Raw genomic sequence first — 20,458 nt, forward strand, 5'->3', positions numbered from 1 at the left:
GTTTCTCTTTGAGCCAGATCTGATGACAGTAAGATTCACACAATCTTTATTCCCCTCCCTTTTTTCCCTCAAATATAATAGGTTTCCTTTGCCTCTTCCTGAGATGTAATTTCCCTCTTTTTACCTCTACTTTTCCCTTTTTCTGATAAAATTCCCTTTCTACCTCTAGTTCCTTTTTTATATTATAATAGTAAAATAAAATTATACATGCGCACTCTATGTATACTCATAACAGAAATACAATTCTTAAGAGTTCTTTTGACCTTTTATGCTTTTCTTGAGTCCTGTATTTGGAGGTTAAATTTTTTGTTTAGCTTGTGTCTTTTCATCAGAAATAAATGGAATTCACCTGCTTTATTGAATGCTCCTCTTATTCCCTGGAAGAAAATGCTCAATTTAGCAGGGAATTTATTCTTGACTGCATTCCAAATTCCTTTGCCTTTTGGAATATCAGATTCAAGGTCCTTTGATCTTTAAAGTTGGAAGCTGCTAGATTCTGGGTAATCTTTACTGTGACTCCTCAGTATTTGAGTTCTTTTTTTCTGGGCTGCTTGTAATATTTTTTCCTTGGTCTTATAGTTCTGGTTTAGCCACAATATTCTTTGGAGTTTTAATTTTGGGGTCTCTTTCAGGAGGTGTTTGGTAAATTTTTCAATAGTTATTTTGCCTTCTGATTCTATGACATCGGGCAGTTCTCTTTGATGATTTCCTGAAAAATAGTTTCTAGGCTCTTTTTTTGTCATGATTTTCAGGGAGTCTAGTAATCCTTAGATGGTCTCTCCTAGATATATTTTCCAGGTCAGATGTTTTCTCAAATAGGTATTTTACATTTTTTTCTATTTTTTCAATTTTTTTGGTTTTGCTTCTCTGATTCTTGATGTTTCATTGAGTCATTCATTTCCATTTGTTCAGTTCTGTGAGTTATTTTCTTCATTTACTTTTTTTAAACTTATTTTTGTATTTGTCCAATTGAGTTTTTAAATGAGTTGTTTTGTTCTATGGAACTTCTTTCCATTTCACAAATTCTGTTTTTAAGGAGTTAGTTTCTTTTATGTCTCTCTTTTTATATATTTTTATCTCTTTTATATCTCTCTTTTTAGAGCCTTTTTAATTTCTTCTAGGAGAGCCTTGTGTGGGGACCAGGTTATACCACCTGTTGGGGTTTCATTTGGAGACATTCTGCTTTTAGTCTCCTCAGGGTTTGAAATATGTTCTTTTTTTTTCACTATGAAAACTATTTATGGTTAGAGTCTCTTTACTTTTTTACTCATTTAAAAAAAAAAGTTGGGATCTGTTTTTAGGGCAAGGGAGGTTTTCCAAGCTTTTTCTGCAGACAACAGGTAAGTGGCCAGGGCTGCGCTGGAATCATGCTGACTCACTCCCAGTGCTGGATGAATGTGGCCAGGTCCCATAAGACTTCCAGCACTTCAGGATTCACTATTTACCTTTTGTGTTTGTGTTGGATGTTTTGTAACTACTGGATTGCAACCAGAGCAGAGTAGCCAACATTGCTGTAGATTCCTCCCCATAGATTCTCTGCAGCTGCACCACCCTGCAAAAATTGTACCTTGCCTGGCGTCTGCATAGCATTACTGCGGTCTGTTCTCTGCCTGCCTCCCCCTCGCCACTTCCCTCTGCCTCACAGAAACAGACCTTTTCTGGCCATCTTCAAAATTATCTTCTGCTGCACTCGCAATATTCATAGCTCCTGCTCCTCCAGAACCAATTCAGAGGCTGAATTTGCTAATTAGGGGGAAGATCAGAAAAACCGTGTGGCCTCTGCCCTCCCCCCACCCTAGAACTTTAAATAGAATTGAAAATGTCCTGGTTTTAGCCAGTTATTTGGAGGGAATTTGGGGTAGTCCTAAAAAGTGAAAGGGTAATGATAATTAAATTTTTGTTTACTGTATCCTTTCCAAGGAGACTATGACTTGTACAGTTAAGAGTTTCGTGACATATGGATAGAATGAGATTTACTAAAGTCATCAACAAAGTGACTGATCCTGAAGTAAATCATAATGACTTAAATTCTCTTTTGTTTCAGATAGTAAAAAAAAACCATGGCTATTAAATGTCTCTTAGAACTCGAACATCTATGCAAGATTGTCTGGAAATACAAAAGCATAAGAAACAAGTTCCTTGAGAAATTTCCACTAAGTTTGAAACTGAATATAAAAAACAATTGTGAAATATAAGACAACATAGATGTTGTGTTGTTCAGAGAAGGGAGAAGTATTATGAATTCTGTATTCAAGTCTTATTCTAGGGATGTCTCTCACATCCCTTTCCTTCTCTTTGCTCACTGGCCACTACCCTATTTAGGCTTTTATTGCCTCTTGTCTAGGCTATACTAATAGCCAGCCAGTTGGTTACCTTGTATCCAGTTTCTTTCTTGCCTAATCAATCTTCCTAAGAATTTCTAAGATAAACTTTTCTGAGGCACAGCTCTTACCCTATACTTAAACTTTCTGTGACTACCAATGAATTTTGGAATAAAACACAAGCTTCTTAGAATGTTATCTAGCATATGGTTTCATCTTTATTTCATATTCTTTTACTTCCCCCACACTACATAATAGCCACTGCTGGATCTTCCCAAAATTTCCTTTCATCACCTACATGATTGTCACAAGCTAATCTTTATGGATGGAATGAGTTTTCTCCTTAACTTTTCAGAATTTTTATTTTCATTGAAAGGTCCTTATGAATGCTATTTTCCTGTTAAAGCTTAATCTCAGCTTCCCAAAGTATTTGTATGTTTTTTCCTCTCCTTAGTTTATATTATATTTACTCATATTTTTACTATTCTGCTATTAGAATATAAACTTCCTAAGGGAAGGAACAACTTCATTTTTGTCTTTTCATCTACAAAACTTAGCATGTATTGTTTTGCAAAAAAAAAAACAAACAAACCACCCAAAAAAAAAAACATTTTTTAAAATTAAATTGAAGTGTTTGTTGAAGAGGGAAGTATCCGTGTTGAGTTTTGAGGCTATAGAAGAGAGAACAAAAGAAAATAATAGTTATTCTAGACAAGGAATTTATAATAAGGAAAACTTGAAACTGAGTAAATACATCCTTGAGAAAATAGATCTACCTCAATTGAGGATTAAGTGTTTGTGTTAGACCATAAGAGGAAATAAAATTAGATTCATAGGGCCATTTTATGAAGGATTTGAATATTAGGCATACAAATTTAGTCTTTGTCCACTGTTCAATAGGAAACCAAAGTGTATTCCTAAATAGGGTTGTAAAATGATGAAGTGGATATATTTGGAAAATTATATTCCTTTTGTACTCCAAGAAAAATACCTACATGTGTGATAAATAGAAAGACAACTATGAGTGATCATTTCTTCAAGAGGGATATTGAACTAGAATTATTTTTGTTAGATAACAGTCTAGGGGTATGGTTCTTTATTCAGAATTCAGAATAAAAGCCACTTTCCCTGATTACTTCATATGGTAGTATAAAGAAGATAATTGTTACCCTAGACAACAAAGATAACTATTTAATTAATTTCAGTCAGTTTAAATCCCTTCAAGTCAAATACTTATAGTACACAGAAGCAAACAAACATTTATCAAAGCAAACAGTAAAAATTAATTTTAAAGATCTGTTTAGACAGTAGATTATACAAGAGTAACATGTTCTGGTCTCCTACATGTCTTGTCTTTAGTTTTTAATCTTATCTAGTATTTTTTTTTCTTTACTGTCATCACATATGTCCAAATCTTACCTATCCTTAAAAACTTCACTGGATTCCACCATCTCCTCAAGTTATTTTCATTCCTTTCTTAGCTAAACTCCTAGAAAAAAAATTATCTCATTCTCAGCCTAAGCTCCTCAGCATCCTGTGATCTGGATTTTGATCCCATCACTGCACTAAATGGTTTTTTTCTTTTCAAAATTACCAGTGACCACCTAAAATTCAAATCTAATATTCTTATCTCATTCCTTAAACTTTTTGACTTCTCTGTTGCATTTGACACTATTGACCACCCTCTTCCTAGATACTCTCTCCTGTTTTCTTGGCATACTCTCTCCCAGTTTTCCTATTTTCTTTCTTAGGAATCTTAATCACCTTTGCTAATTTGTCATCTCTTTCACACACTGTCAAAGGCTCTGTCCTAGACTATCTTCTTCCCTCCTCTCTCTCTGTCCCTTCTCTTCCTTTTCTTCTCTAAAATTTTACTCTTGTAGATCTTACCAATTACCATGAATTCTCACATTTCCAGTTGCCTATTGGATATTTCAAACTGGATATCCCTGAAATATCTCAAATTTGGCATGTACCCCCTCTTCTACCATGATTTTTTTTTAGCTCTTCAGATTTTTAACTTAATTATTGCTCTTAACGTCTTTCATTCCACATATGCAATCAGTTGCCATATCTTTCAATTTTTACTTCCATAGCACTCTGCTCACATAGATTACAACTTAGTTCAGTCCTAATTATCTTTTACTTGGAGTACTGAAGTTACCTCCTAATTAGTCTTCTCACATCAAATGATGTATCACCCTCTACATTGCTGCCAGAATTTCTGTAAGGACAAATTTGACCATGTCATTCCCTTCTTCAGTAAACTCTAGCATCTCCCTTTTACCTTATTAAAATAAACTATCAAAATTACTTTGTTTAGCTTTTAGAGACCTTCACAACCTAGGCCTGATATATGTTTTCAGCCCCTTATATATTACTTTTCCTCATAAACTCTGCAATCCAGCCAAACAGGCCTTCTTTATATTTCTTACATACTACACTCCATGTCATTTTCTATTTTTTATATACTACACTCCATGTTATATCTCTAATGCTATCTTCACTTCCCATAATTCACTTCTCCCCCACCTCTGCCTCATAGAACTTTATTCCTTCAGGATGCAACTGAAACAGCACTTTTTAAGTGAAGTCTTTTCTGATATCCCAAACTATTCATTTCCATCTTCTTCCAAAATTGCCATATGTTTATTTCATATTTGCTTAAATTTATTTTCTTTATACATATATATATATACACACACACACATATATTATATATATACATGTATATCATATGCGCATGTGCACGTACGTGCACATACACACATACACACACAAACTTTTTTCCCTTATTAGAATATAGCTCCTTTTGAAAGGATTGTTTCATTCCTTGTATTTATAGATTCAACATACAGCCCTTTGATTCACATGCAATAGCCATTAATAAATGGATACTTATTGATTGATTTTTATACATAGCATTAAATTGCAAAATAGATTAGGGAAAAGAGTGGCCACTGTCTCTTTTTGGAGATTTCTTTTAATAATCATAATGGAAGAAATTGCTAGTAACTTACCTAGAATAAAGAGTGAAACACTCAGAGAACATGATAGCTATTTTTAGATATTTGAAAGACTGTTATATGTTAGAGGTTTTAGACTTGTTTTACTTTGCTCCAACAGTGGGTACAAAGAGATAATTTTAGGCTTTCATGAGTAGGAAGATACTTCATGACAATGCTATCTACAAGCAAAATGGACTACCTCTGGAGCTAGTGAGTTTTTCCTCATTGGAGGTTTTCAAGAAGAATCTAGACAACATGACCATTTGGTTGGATGTTATAATGGAAATTAATTTTTATCTCTGCATTACACCTAAATGGCTTGATTTATAGGTACAATTGAGAGAGCCCTAATACTGGATCTCTAGTGCCTGGGTTCAAAATCCACCTTTCATACTGATTATCTTTATAATTTTGGACAATTCACTTAACTTCCCTGGGCCTTAGTTTACTCATTTGCAAAATTATATGATTATAATAGATGACTTACGATGTCCTTTTCAACTCCAGAACTATGTGCTTACGAATATTGTTGTTGTTTTGTCGTGTAATTGAAGTTTGAATGAGACCTCTTATTTCATTGATGTAAGGAATGCCATATGAGGAAATTTTTCTAACCTGCAAATATTTTTCAAATCAAATATAGTCATAGGAATTTACCTGGGGCACTTAAAGTTATGATTTGAGATCACTGAGCCATTGAATATTGAACTTCCTTACTACAAGGCTAGCTCTGGATTTTGAGGTCCATTCTTATTTTAGATGTTTGATCTATTATCTTTATCTGCTAGTCTATACTACTTTTTAGCTACATTTTGATAGTAAAACACCTTAAGAAGCAAAATTGACTAAATAGAAAAATATATGCAAAAATTCACTGAAAAGAAAAACACTTTAAAAGCAGAATTAATCAAATGGAAAAAAAGCTGTAGAAAAGCTCACTGAAGAAAATAATTCCTTAAACATTAGAATTGGACAAGTGAAAGCTAATGATTCTATGAGCTATCAAAAGAAAATATCAAAAGAATGAAACAATAAAAGAAAATGTGAAATCTCTCATTGGAAAATTAATTGATTTGGAAAATCGATCAAGGAGAAAATTATTGGACTATCTGAAAGCCATGATTCAAAAAAAGACCTGGATATCATTTTGAAAAATTAACAAAGAAAACTGCCCTAATATAATAGAATCAGAGGGTAAAATAAAATTGAAAGAATCTACCTATCACCTTCTGAAAGAAATTACTAAATGAAAACTCCCAGAAATATTATAGCCAAATTCCCAGGTCAAAGAGACAATACTGCAAGTAGCTAGAAAGAAATAATTATGTATCATGGAGCTCCATTCAGGATAACACATAATTTAGCAATTTCCACATTAAAGGAATACAGGGCTTAGAATCTGATATTATAAAAGGCAAAAAAGAATTATAACCTGTTGAGCAAATGTGATGATAATCCTTCAGGGGTAAAAATAAACATTCAGTGAAATAGAAGACTTTAAAATATTCCTGTGGGGAAAATCAGAATGTGAATAGAAAATATGAATTTTAAGTATAAGATTCAAGTTAAGCATTAAAATAGGTAAACATCTAAAAGAAATAAGGGGTTCAATAAGGTTAAACTGTTTATATTTCTATATGAGAAGATGATATTTGTAACCCATAAGAATTTCTTCATTTTTAGGAAAGTAGAAGGAGTATACATAAACAGAGGGTGAGTTGAATATGATGGGTTAAAATTTTTTTTAATTTTAAAATTAAGGAAGGGGAATATACTTGGGAGAATGGGAAAGGGACAGGTAGAATGAGGTAGATTATCTGACATAAAATAGGTACAAAAGAGTTTTACAGTAGAGGATGAGATGGGGGGAATAACATGCATTCTAAATTGGATATATAAATGTATCTTAATCTACAAGAAAGTAGGAAGGCAAGGGAATCAGAAAGGAGAAGGAAAGAATTAAGGGAAGACAATTTGAGGGAGATTGTAGTCAGAAGCAATGCAGATGGACAGTGAATAGGAGATAGAGAGGTGGTGGGGAGGACAGAGGGAGAAGAAGAGAAAGACAGAGAGAGGAGAGAGAAAGAGGGTGCACAGTGTCAGGGGGTTAGCCCAGAGAAATCAAAGGGTGATGAAGAAAGGAAGTTAAGGGTGATTATGAAATTGTAAACTTGAGTAACTAGAAGAGTGGCAGTACCTTTGACAGGTATAGGGAGTTTAAAAGAAGGAGTGATATTAAAGAAAAAGATATTTATTTCTGTTTTTCATGTTCCTCTACCCAACTCCATGACATTCACTGAAATACATATTCTTCTCACCACTACCTTTTAGAATCCTAACTTTCCTTTGATATTCAACAATAACCCAAAGTACCACCTTTTATATAGTCTTTCTTGATACCCCCATCTGCTATATATCTCTCCACAAAAAAATGACCTTGTATCTGTTTTGTTTTTACATGTGTGTGTGACTGTGTATATAAATATGTATACATATACTCACATTGGCATATATGTACATATTATATATTATATCCATTTTAAGAGCATAAGCTCCTTAATAGGAACTTTTTTCATTTTTATCGTTAGCTCTAGTTCTGTATCAATACAGTATTACCTGGAACTTGTTTTGAACATTTACATTTGTGGGATGCCTACTTAATCATGCAGTTGAAAATTCAGTATGGAGATCAAAAGAGAATTAAGGCTTGACATTTACATATAGGGGATCACCTGAATTAGATAAAATACAGGCAGATTTTTCTAAGAATTTGCCTATGAAATGCAGGAAAGATATAGGACAGTATTGAAGAAGGTAAGGTGAAGTGAAAGTTTTAAATTAGATCTGGGTATGTTTGAAGATAGCAGATAAAGAAACAGTGCTAAGTCTCCAACAGGGGACTTTGCTAGCCTAAGTATATTCTACCCACTGAGAGCTATCTTGGACTGGAAAAAGTAGTCACTGATATAAATATGTAGAATGAGTTTAAATGAGAACTTAAAAAAACTACTTAGTAAATCATCCCATCCTTGGAGATCTTTTTAAACTAATATGTCAGTGTGATTAACTGTATAGAAGAAAAGGGAAAGCTTCATGAGCTTTGGACCAGAAATACTCTATGGAGCTATTAGAGTGGTAGGGTAGGATAACTAAGGGTTGATCCAAATAGTGCAGTACTTTTAAGAGGCAATACTAGACTCAGCATGGCTTGTATTTATTCAGTGATGTCCCTGATTGGTTACTATAGTAGTGTCAATGGTACTTGGGTCAAGACAGTTGAAATTAGATAGGAGACAGTTGAAACAGAACAAATAGAGTTAAGAAAGAAACCAGACAGTTTTCTAGAATATGATCTTACTAGATACATTCATGCTCCATGTTTTTTGGTGATTTAGTCCTGAATATCTGTTCAAGCAATTTTACTCTCCTCTCAAAGGAATACAGGGCAAAGAACCTCCCCCAGACCAGGCTCACAAGAGTAAGTCTAGAATCCCTCCAATGATTTTCCCATAGTAGCAGGTGTCCAATTAAAATTTCACCTGAGGAGATAAAGATACTGTATGAAAATGCTATTCTGTGGATTTTGACAGTATCAAGGATTGATTATTTTTTGTGTGTTACTGAGAAGGATAAAAGAGCTGGTCATGGGAAATAACTAAGTAGAGGAAATAGGTTAGGGTATTTGACAGATTTTCAACATTATATTGAAGTTCCCTAGCATAAGGGCAGAAATTGAGGAGGAAATATTTGAGTCAGGTTCTAAACTCATTGATGATAGAAACTAAGAGTATCCTGGAAGTCTGTAGACAACAACTACCAAAATTTTGATTAGGTGATAGAATTTTGTGACCTTGTATCTGTTTTCTGGGTTACTGAGTGGAAGTGATAAGGGGAAAACCTGAAATGAAGAGTAAAGAGTATTCTAACTCAGAAAGTTGAGAGAATGAATAAAAGTGCAGCCAAGTGCCCTCAGGAGGAATCAGGTCCAGTGAGACACATGCTCATTGACAGAGGTGTAGTGAAGTGTGGCTGTGGCATTACCTAAAATAGCCACGTTGTTTCCTCCATGGTGTCGTCATCATTGTACATCCTCACTTCTTTCTACTGGAACCTTGGACTGTACCTATGAAATTCTGAATTCTGTTAGGTAGGCTTTCTATTTAGCTTGTTTAGAGCTAGGCCTAAATTTAAATTAGTTCTGCATTCTTATGACTCCAACCTGGTAATATTTTATTTTTCTTATCTGTTGCCTTTTTGCTGATATTTCACTTAACATTTTTGCATCAAGATTAAGGATGTTTTCATTTTTTTCTTTCTCTGTTTGAACTTTCCTGATTTAGATATCAAAATCATATTTGTAACATTAAAGAAATTTGGTTAGGATTCATTCCTGTTTTTGATCTTTTTACAAACAATTTGAGCAGTAATGGAATTGTTAGTGTTTCAAAGGGAGGTTTTAATTTATTGTCTAGGATTTGTCTAGAATTCTTATATTGAAATTATCTATGGTTTCTTGACTCATCTATTTATTTTATTTTTTGTTTTTGTATTTTTATTATTGTTTTTATTTACAAAGATATATGCATGGGTAATTTTTCAACATTGATCCTTATGCTTCAACTTTTCCTTTCCTCCCCCTCACCCCCACCCCTAGATAGATAGACTAATACATGTTAAATATGTGTTAAATACAATATATGTATACATATTTATAATTATTTTGCTGCACAATAAAAATCAGATCTAGAAAAGGAAAAAAAAAACCCTGAGAAAAAAAAACAAAAATGCAAGCAAACAATAACAGAAAGAGTTGGAAATACTATGTTGTGATCCACACTCAATTCCCACAGTCCTCTGTCTGGCTGTAGATGGCTTTCTTCATTACTAAACATTTGAAACTGCTTTGAATCATTTAATTGTTGAAGAAAGCCATGTTTATCAGAATTGATTATCATGTTGTCTGGTTGTTGCCATGTATCCCCTGGTTCTGCTTATTTCATTCAGCATCAGTTCATGTAAGTCTCTCCAGGCCTTTTTGAAATCCTCCTGCTGATCATTTCTTACAGAACAGTAATATTCCATAACATTCATATACCACTATTTATTTAACCATTCTCCAATTGATGGACATCCATCCAATTTCCAGTTTCTAGCCAATAGAAAAAGGGCTGCCACAAACATTTTTGTACATATGTGTCCCTTTTCCTTCTTTAAGATCTCTTTGGGATATAAGCCCACTAGTAACACTGCTGGATCAAAGGGTATGCACAGTTTGATAACTTTTTTAACATAGTTCCAAATTGCTCTCCAGAAAGGTTGGATTTGTAAACAGTTCCACCAACAATGTATCAGTGTCCCAGTTTTCCCACAACCCCTCCAACATTCATCATTATCTTTTCCTGTCATTTTAGCCAATCTGAGAAGTATGTAGTAGTATCTCAATTGACTCATCTATTCTTTAGAATTAAGCTAATCTCCAATTACTTTTTTAATCCTTTCTCCAATGGCCTTTTATTAAGTATAATTTTAACACGATATGATCAGTAAACTATATATTTAATATTGCTCCTTTTTGAGGCCTGGAGAGACTTACATGAACTGATGATGAATGAAATGAGCAGGACCAGGAGATCATTATACATGGCAACAACCATGCCCTCTTCAACAATGAGATGAACCAAATCAGTTCCTTGTTCAATAATGAATAGAACCAGCTATACCCAGCGAAAAAATTCTGGGAAATGAGTTTGAACCACTACATAGCATTTCCAGTCCCTCTGTTTTTGTCCACTTGCAGTTTTGATTTCCTTCACAGGTTAATTGTACACTATTTCAAAGTCTGATTCTTCTTGTGCAATAAAATGACTGAATGGATGTTTTTACATATATTGTTTTTAACATAAACTTTTAATAAATATAACATATATTGGTCAACCTGTCATCTGGGGGAGGAGGATGGGGGGAAGGAGGGGAAAAATTGAAAGAAAAGGTTTTGCAATTGTCAGTGCTGAAAAATTACCCATGCATATATCTTGTAAATAAAAAGGTATATAATAAAAAAATATTACTCCTTTTTGGCTCTTTTATTAGGTTTTTATATTCTAATGCATTTTTAATTTTTGTAAAGATCCAATGCATATCTGAGAAATAGGTCATGTACTTTGGAGTTATTTTTTTGAGAGTTTGTGTCTTCAGTGTTCCTAGCATCATACTACCTCTTTATCTTTTTTTTCATTCTTCCAGCATTATTTCCAGGATTGGTACATAAGAGCTAGGTTCTATGCACATATGGTGGAACTCTGTTGATCTTGAATGGTCCTAATCTAGTTTATTTGATGTCCTGTTGTCCCACACAAGACCTTGACAAGGGTGAAGCGGTAGGACCTAGCTGAGAGGCCAAGGAATTGGAAAGTTTTATTATATCATTTAGGAAAGGTATGCCTGATCACCGCCCTCTTGGGCTTCTGTTTTGGACTTAGGCAATAGAACTGCACAGTTGCCCTGGAGGAATAGCCAATAGACAGGCTGACTCCAGCCCATCAGTTAACTTGGGAAGTTCTTGAGTTTCAAAGCAATAATGCTATCTGACTTTTAGTATTTGTAAGGAGGTAAGAATGAGTTTGGAGAGGAAGAAGGAAGGTTCTATTACTCCTTTTGGATTTATTCAAGAAATTAAAAATATGTCTAGTAACCAGTAAATAAAAGTTGTTCAGAAGAGTACTCTTTAAGTTTCTTTTTTTTTAATTTTTAAATTTAGCTATCTAAAACTTAAATATAAAATATAAAAAAAAGTAAGAAGTAAAAAAATTGCCATGGACACAGCAGAATTTGGGGGGATTAAAATATCATGTCAAGGAAACATATAATAAATACTATTGTTTTCAGAGCTCCCATCTTTTCTTTGCTTTCCTTATAGTTTTTTTTTTTTTTGGTTCTCTGCTGTAAACTTTCTACTTTATTCTTTTTTCCCTTTCTTCCCCTCCCCACTTCTCTTAAGGAGACTATAGTTACATACCTCTATGATATTTGTGTATATGTAGACCTAGATATGCATATATATATATATATATGTGTATATATATACACATACATGCATGCATATATTTATTTATATATATATAGAGAGAGAGAAAGACATATTCACATAAATACACAGATCCATAATCAAACATATTTATACATATGTACATTCAGAGATATAGATAGATATAGACATAGATATGTAAGACTATACTATACTTGTTTTTCCTGTTTCTCTGAAAGTGCATAATCATCCTTCATAAGCCCAAGTCTTTCCGTATTTTTCTAACTTCACCAACTCATCATTTCCTACACCACAGTAATATTCCAATCTTGTAGTATCTAATTATTTTTAATAGTTTAAAACAATATTGATTAATATGGCTGACATATAGCTTAGGGGAGGAGAAGAAATGCAAAATTCTCCAATTAAGCATTCCCCACCTAGAGAGAACTTACAGATCAGGGCCCAAAGCTTCCTTTTATGCTATCCAGCCTTCTTCTGAAGATGCCTTGAAAGGGTCAGAATCAAAAACTGAGCCCCTTGGGTGCTAGAATTACTAGGGGTTTGCCAAAGATGTTTGGGTACTAGGATATGTGTTGTGGTATCATTGCTTATACCACATCATTGAGAATTAAGTTTCAAATTATCTCTAAATCAAGAAAAGGAGTATTTATTGGAGTCACATACTCTATGGGCCTCCTTAAGGGAGAAAGGCAGCCTTGCAGAGTGAAATCTTAGGAAGATTATTTAGCTAACTTGTTGAAGTATGAATTGGAAAAGGAAATGAATGGAAGCAAAGAGACCAACTAAAGAGCTATTAAAATGGTCCAAGTGAATGGTAATAAAAGCTTGAACTAGCAGAAAATCTGTATAAATGAAGATAAGACAATAATACATATGTATATATAGATCCAACATGGTTTGGAATGTTGGGGAATGAGGGATAGTAATGAATCAAAGATTTCTTAAGCACTAAATAATTCAATGATTGGAAAGATGAGGTGCCATCAGCAGAAAGAGGTAAATTGGAAGGAGAAGTGAGCTATATGGGGAGATTTAGGAGAAGATAATGAGTTTGCTTATAGATAGATTTACAGTGAGTTTGAGATATGGGACCAGAGCAAGATTTGGAAGATATAAATGATCATTGAAATGATCATTGAAAGTAGGAATAGTGGGAATCAAGTGTTGAGAAATGCAGAAAAGACTCAGATTTGAACCTTTGGGGATATCCCCACTTACAGATGGAAAAAGAATAAACCAATGGGAATCAAGAAGGAATAATGGAGGCAGAATACTGTGAGAAAGCAGTATATTGAAGATACAGAGAAACTATTCAGGAAAGAATGGGATAATCGTAATGCTATAGAAAGGCAAAGGATGAGGAAAGAAAGAAAAATGGTCATTGATTTCAGCAATAGTCAACGTTGAACTTTGAGAGAATATGAAATCAGAAACCAAACAAGTCATTGAGAAGTACATGGTAAGGAAGTTAGAAAGAGTGGATATTTTTCTAAGAGTTTAACTATGTCAGGGAACAGAGATTTAAGATAGCTACAGGTTTTCCCTAGTGCCCTCTTTTAGTTATCTGTATTACAGAATCCTTGCATTCCACGTTCCATTTCTTAGATTTCTGGTCCTAACCTAGCAAAACTCTGTAAATCAAAAGCAATAAGGCTTTATTGACCTAGAATCCAAATTTTCATTTCACAGCTTATTGTAATGTATTTATTGTTTCTGATCAGGCCTTAGCTTGTGCCATGATCTTCTGATGAAAAATTAAGTGACTACAACCAACATTTGTTTGACCATGATCTTTTTTTTTTTCTTTTTTGATGAGGCAGTTGGGGTTAAGTGACTTGCCCAGGGTCAGACAGCTAGGAAGTGTTAAGTGTCTGAGGCCAGATTTGAATCAGTTCCTTCAGAACTTGGTTGTCTATCCACCTACCTGCCTCCATGATTCATTTTTGTATGATTTGTAATAAGGTGATAACCAAAGGACCAATGTTGCATGTAAGTAATATAATTACTGCCTAACTTATCCTTCAGATAACTAGGTCTTAAAAAGCTTGTATCAGATTTATTTCTCTGAACTAAGGCTATTTCCACAGAGTAAATCATTACTATTAATCATAAAATCAGTGTACAAATCCTGGTGTCTAATCTGGTCCTGAAATTCACTGCTGTTTTGAAATTTAAATTTCAAAACAAATTACTACCTGCACATAATTTTTTTTTCATCGATCAGGCAATTTCAGGGTAACTAATTAGGCTTAGCCTAGACTACCTCATAACTGTCTCCTATTGTATATTTCAGGGGATGGAGTTCGTTGGGATAGCCTCATGGATACAGTGAGCATTGAGGATGACTTAAGTTTTGGGCATATTCTGGGAATGATGCTGTGTGATTCTTTGTGCTATGCTTTAGTAGCCTGGTATATGGAAAGTGTGTTTCCAGGGGAGTATGGTATGCCTCAACCATGGTACTTCTTCTTGAAGGTGAGTTCTGAAGCTATTCCTTAGGTTGTTAGCAGCCTTGAATAATTAACCTCTGAATAATTACCCCTTTTCAATAGTTACCCCTATTCTATAGTATTTTCATTCAATGAAAAAAAAAGATTGGGATTATAAAATCCTTTTAAAAAAAGAGTTTCAGTGATAAAGAATAGTGTTGTTGTATTAACACTTTCAGGAACAACTTGAGAAATAAGAACAAACCCTTTAATATAATTCCATCAACTATCTAAAGAAAGTAAATAATAATATATTATATAAAATTCAACATTAAGAATATTGATAAAGCTGAATGGTCTTTGACCCACATGATGTATTGCATAGTCATATTCAATAAAACAATTGCAATATTGTTGCTTTTTTCTCCTTTTTTGCCATGACTCCAGTTTTAAAATTGCTTCATTTTGACAGTTTTCATTGTAATGAAATTTTGACATTTAATTTTTGGAGACAAATCTAAGCTCATTTTGTTAACAAATTCAGTAAGTAGGAATTGGCTGATACTCCATTTATTTTAGTCAACAAAGAACCATGTTGTTTTCATCTATTAAAATCCTCCAGTTCTAATTGTTTGTTGACTACCTATCTTGGTAATACAGTTTTTATTATCTTAGCGCTCCTACTGGTATGGATACCCAAAACCTCTTTTTAGGAGATATATAGACTCTGAAGATGTCCCACGTAGTGAATATATGGAGGCTGAACCTGTAGGATTGGTGGCTGGAGTACAGATCAAACATCTATCCAAGGTATTTAATTTTTTTTCTAGGTCTGTTTTCCACCTAGAACCGGAATTATTGTAACTATTGTTAAAACAATGTAATATGTGGTGCTCTGGACAAGAATGAGGATATCTCAGTTTCAGTGATACTTTACCATTTACTATTTACCCCTGAAGACAAGAACTAAATTAAATAGTCATTTGTGCCTTTTATATATTAAGCAATATCTCAAAAACTAAAAGAGAGAAACAAGCAAATGGTACTGAAATTTTAGGTTACTATCAAAACCAAATGCAATCCCAGGCTCTCTCCTGCCCAATTCTGCAATATTATTCCAGAATATTGTTTATATACATAGCACTATATACATATATACAATATACATAGCACTAATAGGCTAACTAAATGGATTAGTTATCCAACTTCTTGTCAGAGTTTGTACAAGAGACATTTCCATTTATTTTGTCATTCCTATACATATTATTAGACAAATCTCTTCCAAACAATTAAAGATCTTACTGAAGAGGCCTTGTGATGTTTTGATATATAATCTATAAACAAGAAGATGTGGAGTATTTTATCATATATGTTTTGTCCCTTTTTCATTTTCTCTTTGGCAATGGATGATACATCTTTGGGCATGCTTTTTTATGAACATAATGTTTTATATCTTGCTCAAAGTCATTTGTCAGAGTTGATTTCATTTTATTAATAGATTTTATATGCATGAAAGACTTTTCATTGGAAGAGAGCCTTTAAAGGCTGCTGTTTTTGTATTGCTTTTTAAGAAATAATGAGGGCAGCTAGATGGCACAGTGGATAGAGTACCAGCCCTGAAGTCAGGAGGACCTGAATTCAAGTCTGGTCTCAGCACTTAACACTTCCCAGCTGTGTGACCCTGGGCAAATCACTTAACCACAATTGCCTCAGCAAAAATAATAAATAAATGACTAACTGAATAAATGATAGATGATGTGGAATCTTCAGTATGACTAGAATCACATAATCTTATCTTTTTCATTTCTTGTTTCATCAAGGAGAGACTCAATGTGTGTTTAGAAAATTCTCACAAAATTTTATAAAAAGAAAGTAAATACATAAGTAGATATGTTTTTTAAATCTCCTTTATTAAGTAAAATATTTTACGTTTCTCCCATTCTTTTGCCATCTTTCTCTCCTTGAGATAGTTTATGAAACAATTTATCGATATATTCAAGATTGTGTTGCTTCTAACATCAATGTTCTCCATATGCACATTAGACTTTTCATTGCTCTTCTGACTTTTTTTTGTCTTCTTCAGTGCTATTTCTTATTATAATACAACTTAGCCTAGGATTTTTTAATCCATATTTTGTGATTCTATTCTCGAAGGATCATAAAACATATCATTTTGACATTATTATAAATTTTGCATGTAGTGTTTTCCTGTGTCTGATTACTTCATTTTGCATTAGTTCATATAAATCTTTCCATGCTTCTCTGTATTTACCATTTCTTACAGTATAATAATGCTTCATTGAATTTCTGCACTACCATTCCTCATTTGATATGCATCTACTTTGTTCCCAATGCTTTTTTATCACAAAAAAAAAAAAAAATGCTGCCATAAATAGATTCTTGCTGTGTGACCCTGGGCAAATCACTTAACCCCAAATGCCTCAGCAAATAATAATAATAATAATAATAATAATAATAATAATAATAATAATAATAATAATAATAATAGTAATTAGGTTCTTATAGGGGACTTTCTTTTTATCAATGGCTTCTGTGGGGTATAAAACTAAGAATGAAATTTCCAGGTCAAAAATATGGATATTTTAGCACTTTATTTGCACGATTCAAAATTACTTTCCAAAATAGTTATACTCATTCATACTTCTACCAACAAAGCATTAGTGTGCCTGTCTTCCCCCAAATGCTCCAGCCTTGACTAATTTTTTTTGTCATCTTTACTATGTTATAGGGTATGAAGTAAAAATATATAAAATATGTAAGCCGGAATACTAAGACAATAAACTCCTTAAGGGCATCAACTCTGTCTTAGCTCTTGGTATTTCCTCCAGTGTCTACCTAGTAAACACTCTACACAATAGGTAAACAATAAAAATAAATTGTATGATTAATTGATTGTGTATATGAACATAAGAGAAAATTAGCCTAAATATTACCTCTGTAGGAGGAGTTCTGTGAAACCCATGGATCTTTCTTTTTTTTTTTAAATTTTATTTTTTAAAATTAATTTTATAATTATAACATTTTTTGAAAGTACATATGCATAGGTAATTTTTTACAACATTATCCCTTGCACTCCCTTCTGTTCCGAATTTTCCCTTCCTTCCCTCCACCCCCTTTCCTAGATGCCATACATTCCTGTAGCGAGCTGTAGTCTCCAGAAGCTGCCGGATCGCTCTCTGGGAAGAGATCTGCTGTGTCTACTCAAATCTCTCAGATTCTTCTTCCTGTAGTGAACCGTTGTCTCCAGGTAGTTGCTGTTAACTCTTGTCCAGAGAAGTGACTTCCCTTCCTGTAGAGAGCCGACTTCCCTTCCTGCAGAGAGCTGCGTCAAGCCTGATGTAATGCAGAGTCTTCTCCTTGAATTTCCTCCAGCTCTTATCCTTCTCCAGGCAGACTGACTTTCCAGGCCCACTGTTGCCTCTTTTATCCTCCCAGAGAATGGGCGTGGAATAATGCAAGGGCTTCTGGGAAGAACCACTTCAGCCAATGAGCTTGCTCCTTCTATCAAGTCAACCTGAGTTCTCACCTTGTAATTGTCCAGACAACCTGAATTCTCACCTTGTCACTGTCCAGACAACCTGAGTTCTCACCTAGTAATCCTAACACATTCCCATACATATTAAATATGTTATAGTATATTCTAGATACAATATATGTGTGCAAAACCGATTTTGTTATTGTTGCTAAGGAAGAGATGGATTCAGAAGATAAAAATAACCTGGGAAGAAAAACTAAAATGTAGTTTATACTCATTTTCCAGTGTTCCTTCTCTGGGTATAGCTGATTCTGTCCATCAATGATCAATTGGATCTGAGTTAGCTCTTCTCTTTGTTGAAGATATCCACTTCCATTAGAACACATCCTCATACAGTATTGTTGTTGAAGTGTATAATGATCTGCTCATTTCACTCAGCATTAGTTGATGTATCAAGTCTCTCCAAGCCTCTCTGTATTCATCCTGCTGGTCATTTCTTACAGAACAATAATATTCCATAACATTCATATACCATCATTTACCTAGCATTCTCCAATTGATGGGCAGCCATTCATTTTCCAGTTTTTAGCCACTACAAAAAAGGCTGCCACAAACATTTTGGCACATACAGTTCCCTTTCCCTTCTTTAGTATTTCTTTGGGATATAAGCCCAGTAGTAGCACTGCTGGATCAAAGGGTATGCACAGTTTGATAACTTTTGGGGCATAATTCCAGATTGCTCTCCAGAGTGGTTGGATTCTTTCACAACTCCACTCACAATGTATCAGTGTCCCAGTTTTCCCACATCCCCTCCAACATTCATCATTATTTTTTCCTGTCATCTTGGCCAATCTGACAGATGTGTATCTCAGAGTTGTCTTAATTTGCATTTCTCTGATCAACAGTGATTTGGAACACTCTTTCATATAAGTGGAAATAGTTTCAATTTCATCATCTGAAAATTGTCTGTTCATATCTTTTGACCATTTATCAATTGGAGAATGGCTTGATTTCTTATAAATTAGAGTCAATTCTCTGTATATTTTGGAGATGAGGCCTTTATCAGAACCTTTAAATGTACAAATGTTTTCCCAATTTGTTACTTCCCTTCTAATCTTGTTTGCATTAGATTTGTTTGTACAAAAGCTTTTGAATTTGATGTAATCAAAATTTTCTATTTTGTGACCAATAATGATCTATAATGGTCACAAATTCCTTCTTCCTCCACAAGTCCTATGTTCCTCTAATTTATTTATGATCTCGTTCTTTATGCCTAAGTCATGGACCCATTTTGATCTTATCTTAATATGTGGTGTTAAGTATGGGTCCATGCCTCATTTCTGCCATACTGATTTCCAGTTCTCCCAGCAGTTTTTGTCAAATAATGAATTCTTATCCCAAAAGTTGGGATCTTTGGGTTTGTCAAACACTAGATTGCTGTATTTATTCACTATCTTGTCCTGTGAACCTAACCTATTCCACTGATCAACTAGTCTATTTCTTAGCCAATACCAAATGGTTTTGGTGACTGCTGCTTTATAATATAGTTTTAGATCAGGTACAGCTAGGCCACCTTCATTTGATTTTTTTTTTCATTAATTCCCTTGAAATTCTCGACCTTTTGTTGTTCCATATGAATTTTGTTGTTATTTTTTCTAGGTCATTAAAATAGTTTCTTGGGAGTCTGATTGGTATAGCACTAAATAAATAGATTAATTTAGGGAGTATTGTCATCTTTATTATATTCACTTGGCCAATCCAAGAGCACTTAATATTTTTCCAATTATTTAAATCTGACTTTATTTTTGTGGCAAGTGTTTTGCAATTTTGCTCATATAATTCCTGACTTTCCTTTGGTAGATATATTCCCAAATATTTTATGCTACCAACAGTTATTTTGAATGGAATTTCTCTTTGTATCTCTTGCTGTTGGATTTTGTTAGTAATGTAAAAAAATGCTGAGGATTTATGTGGATTTATTTTGTATCCTGCAACTTTGCTAAAGTTATGAATTTTCTAATAGCTTTTTAGCAGAATCTTTGGGGTTCTCTAAGTATTCCATCATATCATCTGCAAAGAGTGATAGTTTGGTTTCCTCATTACCTACTCTAATTCTTTGAATCTTTTTCTCAACTCTTATTGCTGAGGCTAGCATT

At 33.7% G+C, this 20,458-nt stretch overlaps 1 protein-coding gene across 4 annotated transcripts in view; it reads left to right on the plus strand.

The window, feature by feature from the left end:
* LOC141550393 (phospholipid-transporting ATPase ABCA3-like) overlaps positions 1 to 20,458 on the plus strand; it is a 187,647-nt gene that overhangs the window by 64,538 nt on the left and 102,651 nt on the right. For all 4 annotated transcript variants that reach the window (XM_074280994.1, XM_074280997.1, XM_074280995.1 and 1 more), the window contains exons 10-11: positions 14,671 to 14,852; positions 15,482 to 15,616. In XM_074280994.1, the coding sequence (XP_074137095.1) occupies positions 14,671 to 14,852; positions 15,482 to 15,616 (317 nt within the window). The remainder of the gene's footprint in view (positions 1 to 14,670; positions 14,853 to 15,481; positions 15,617 to 20,458) is intronic.

The sequence above is a fragment of the Sminthopsis crassicaudata genome, chromosome 1 (genome assembly GCF_048593235.1).
Source record: "Sminthopsis crassicaudata isolate SCR6 chromosome 1, ASM4859323v1, whole genome shotgun sequence".
In the NCBI taxonomy this organism is placed as follows: Eukaryota; Metazoa; Chordata; class Mammalia; order Dasyuromorphia; family Dasyuridae; genus Sminthopsis; species Sminthopsis crassicaudata.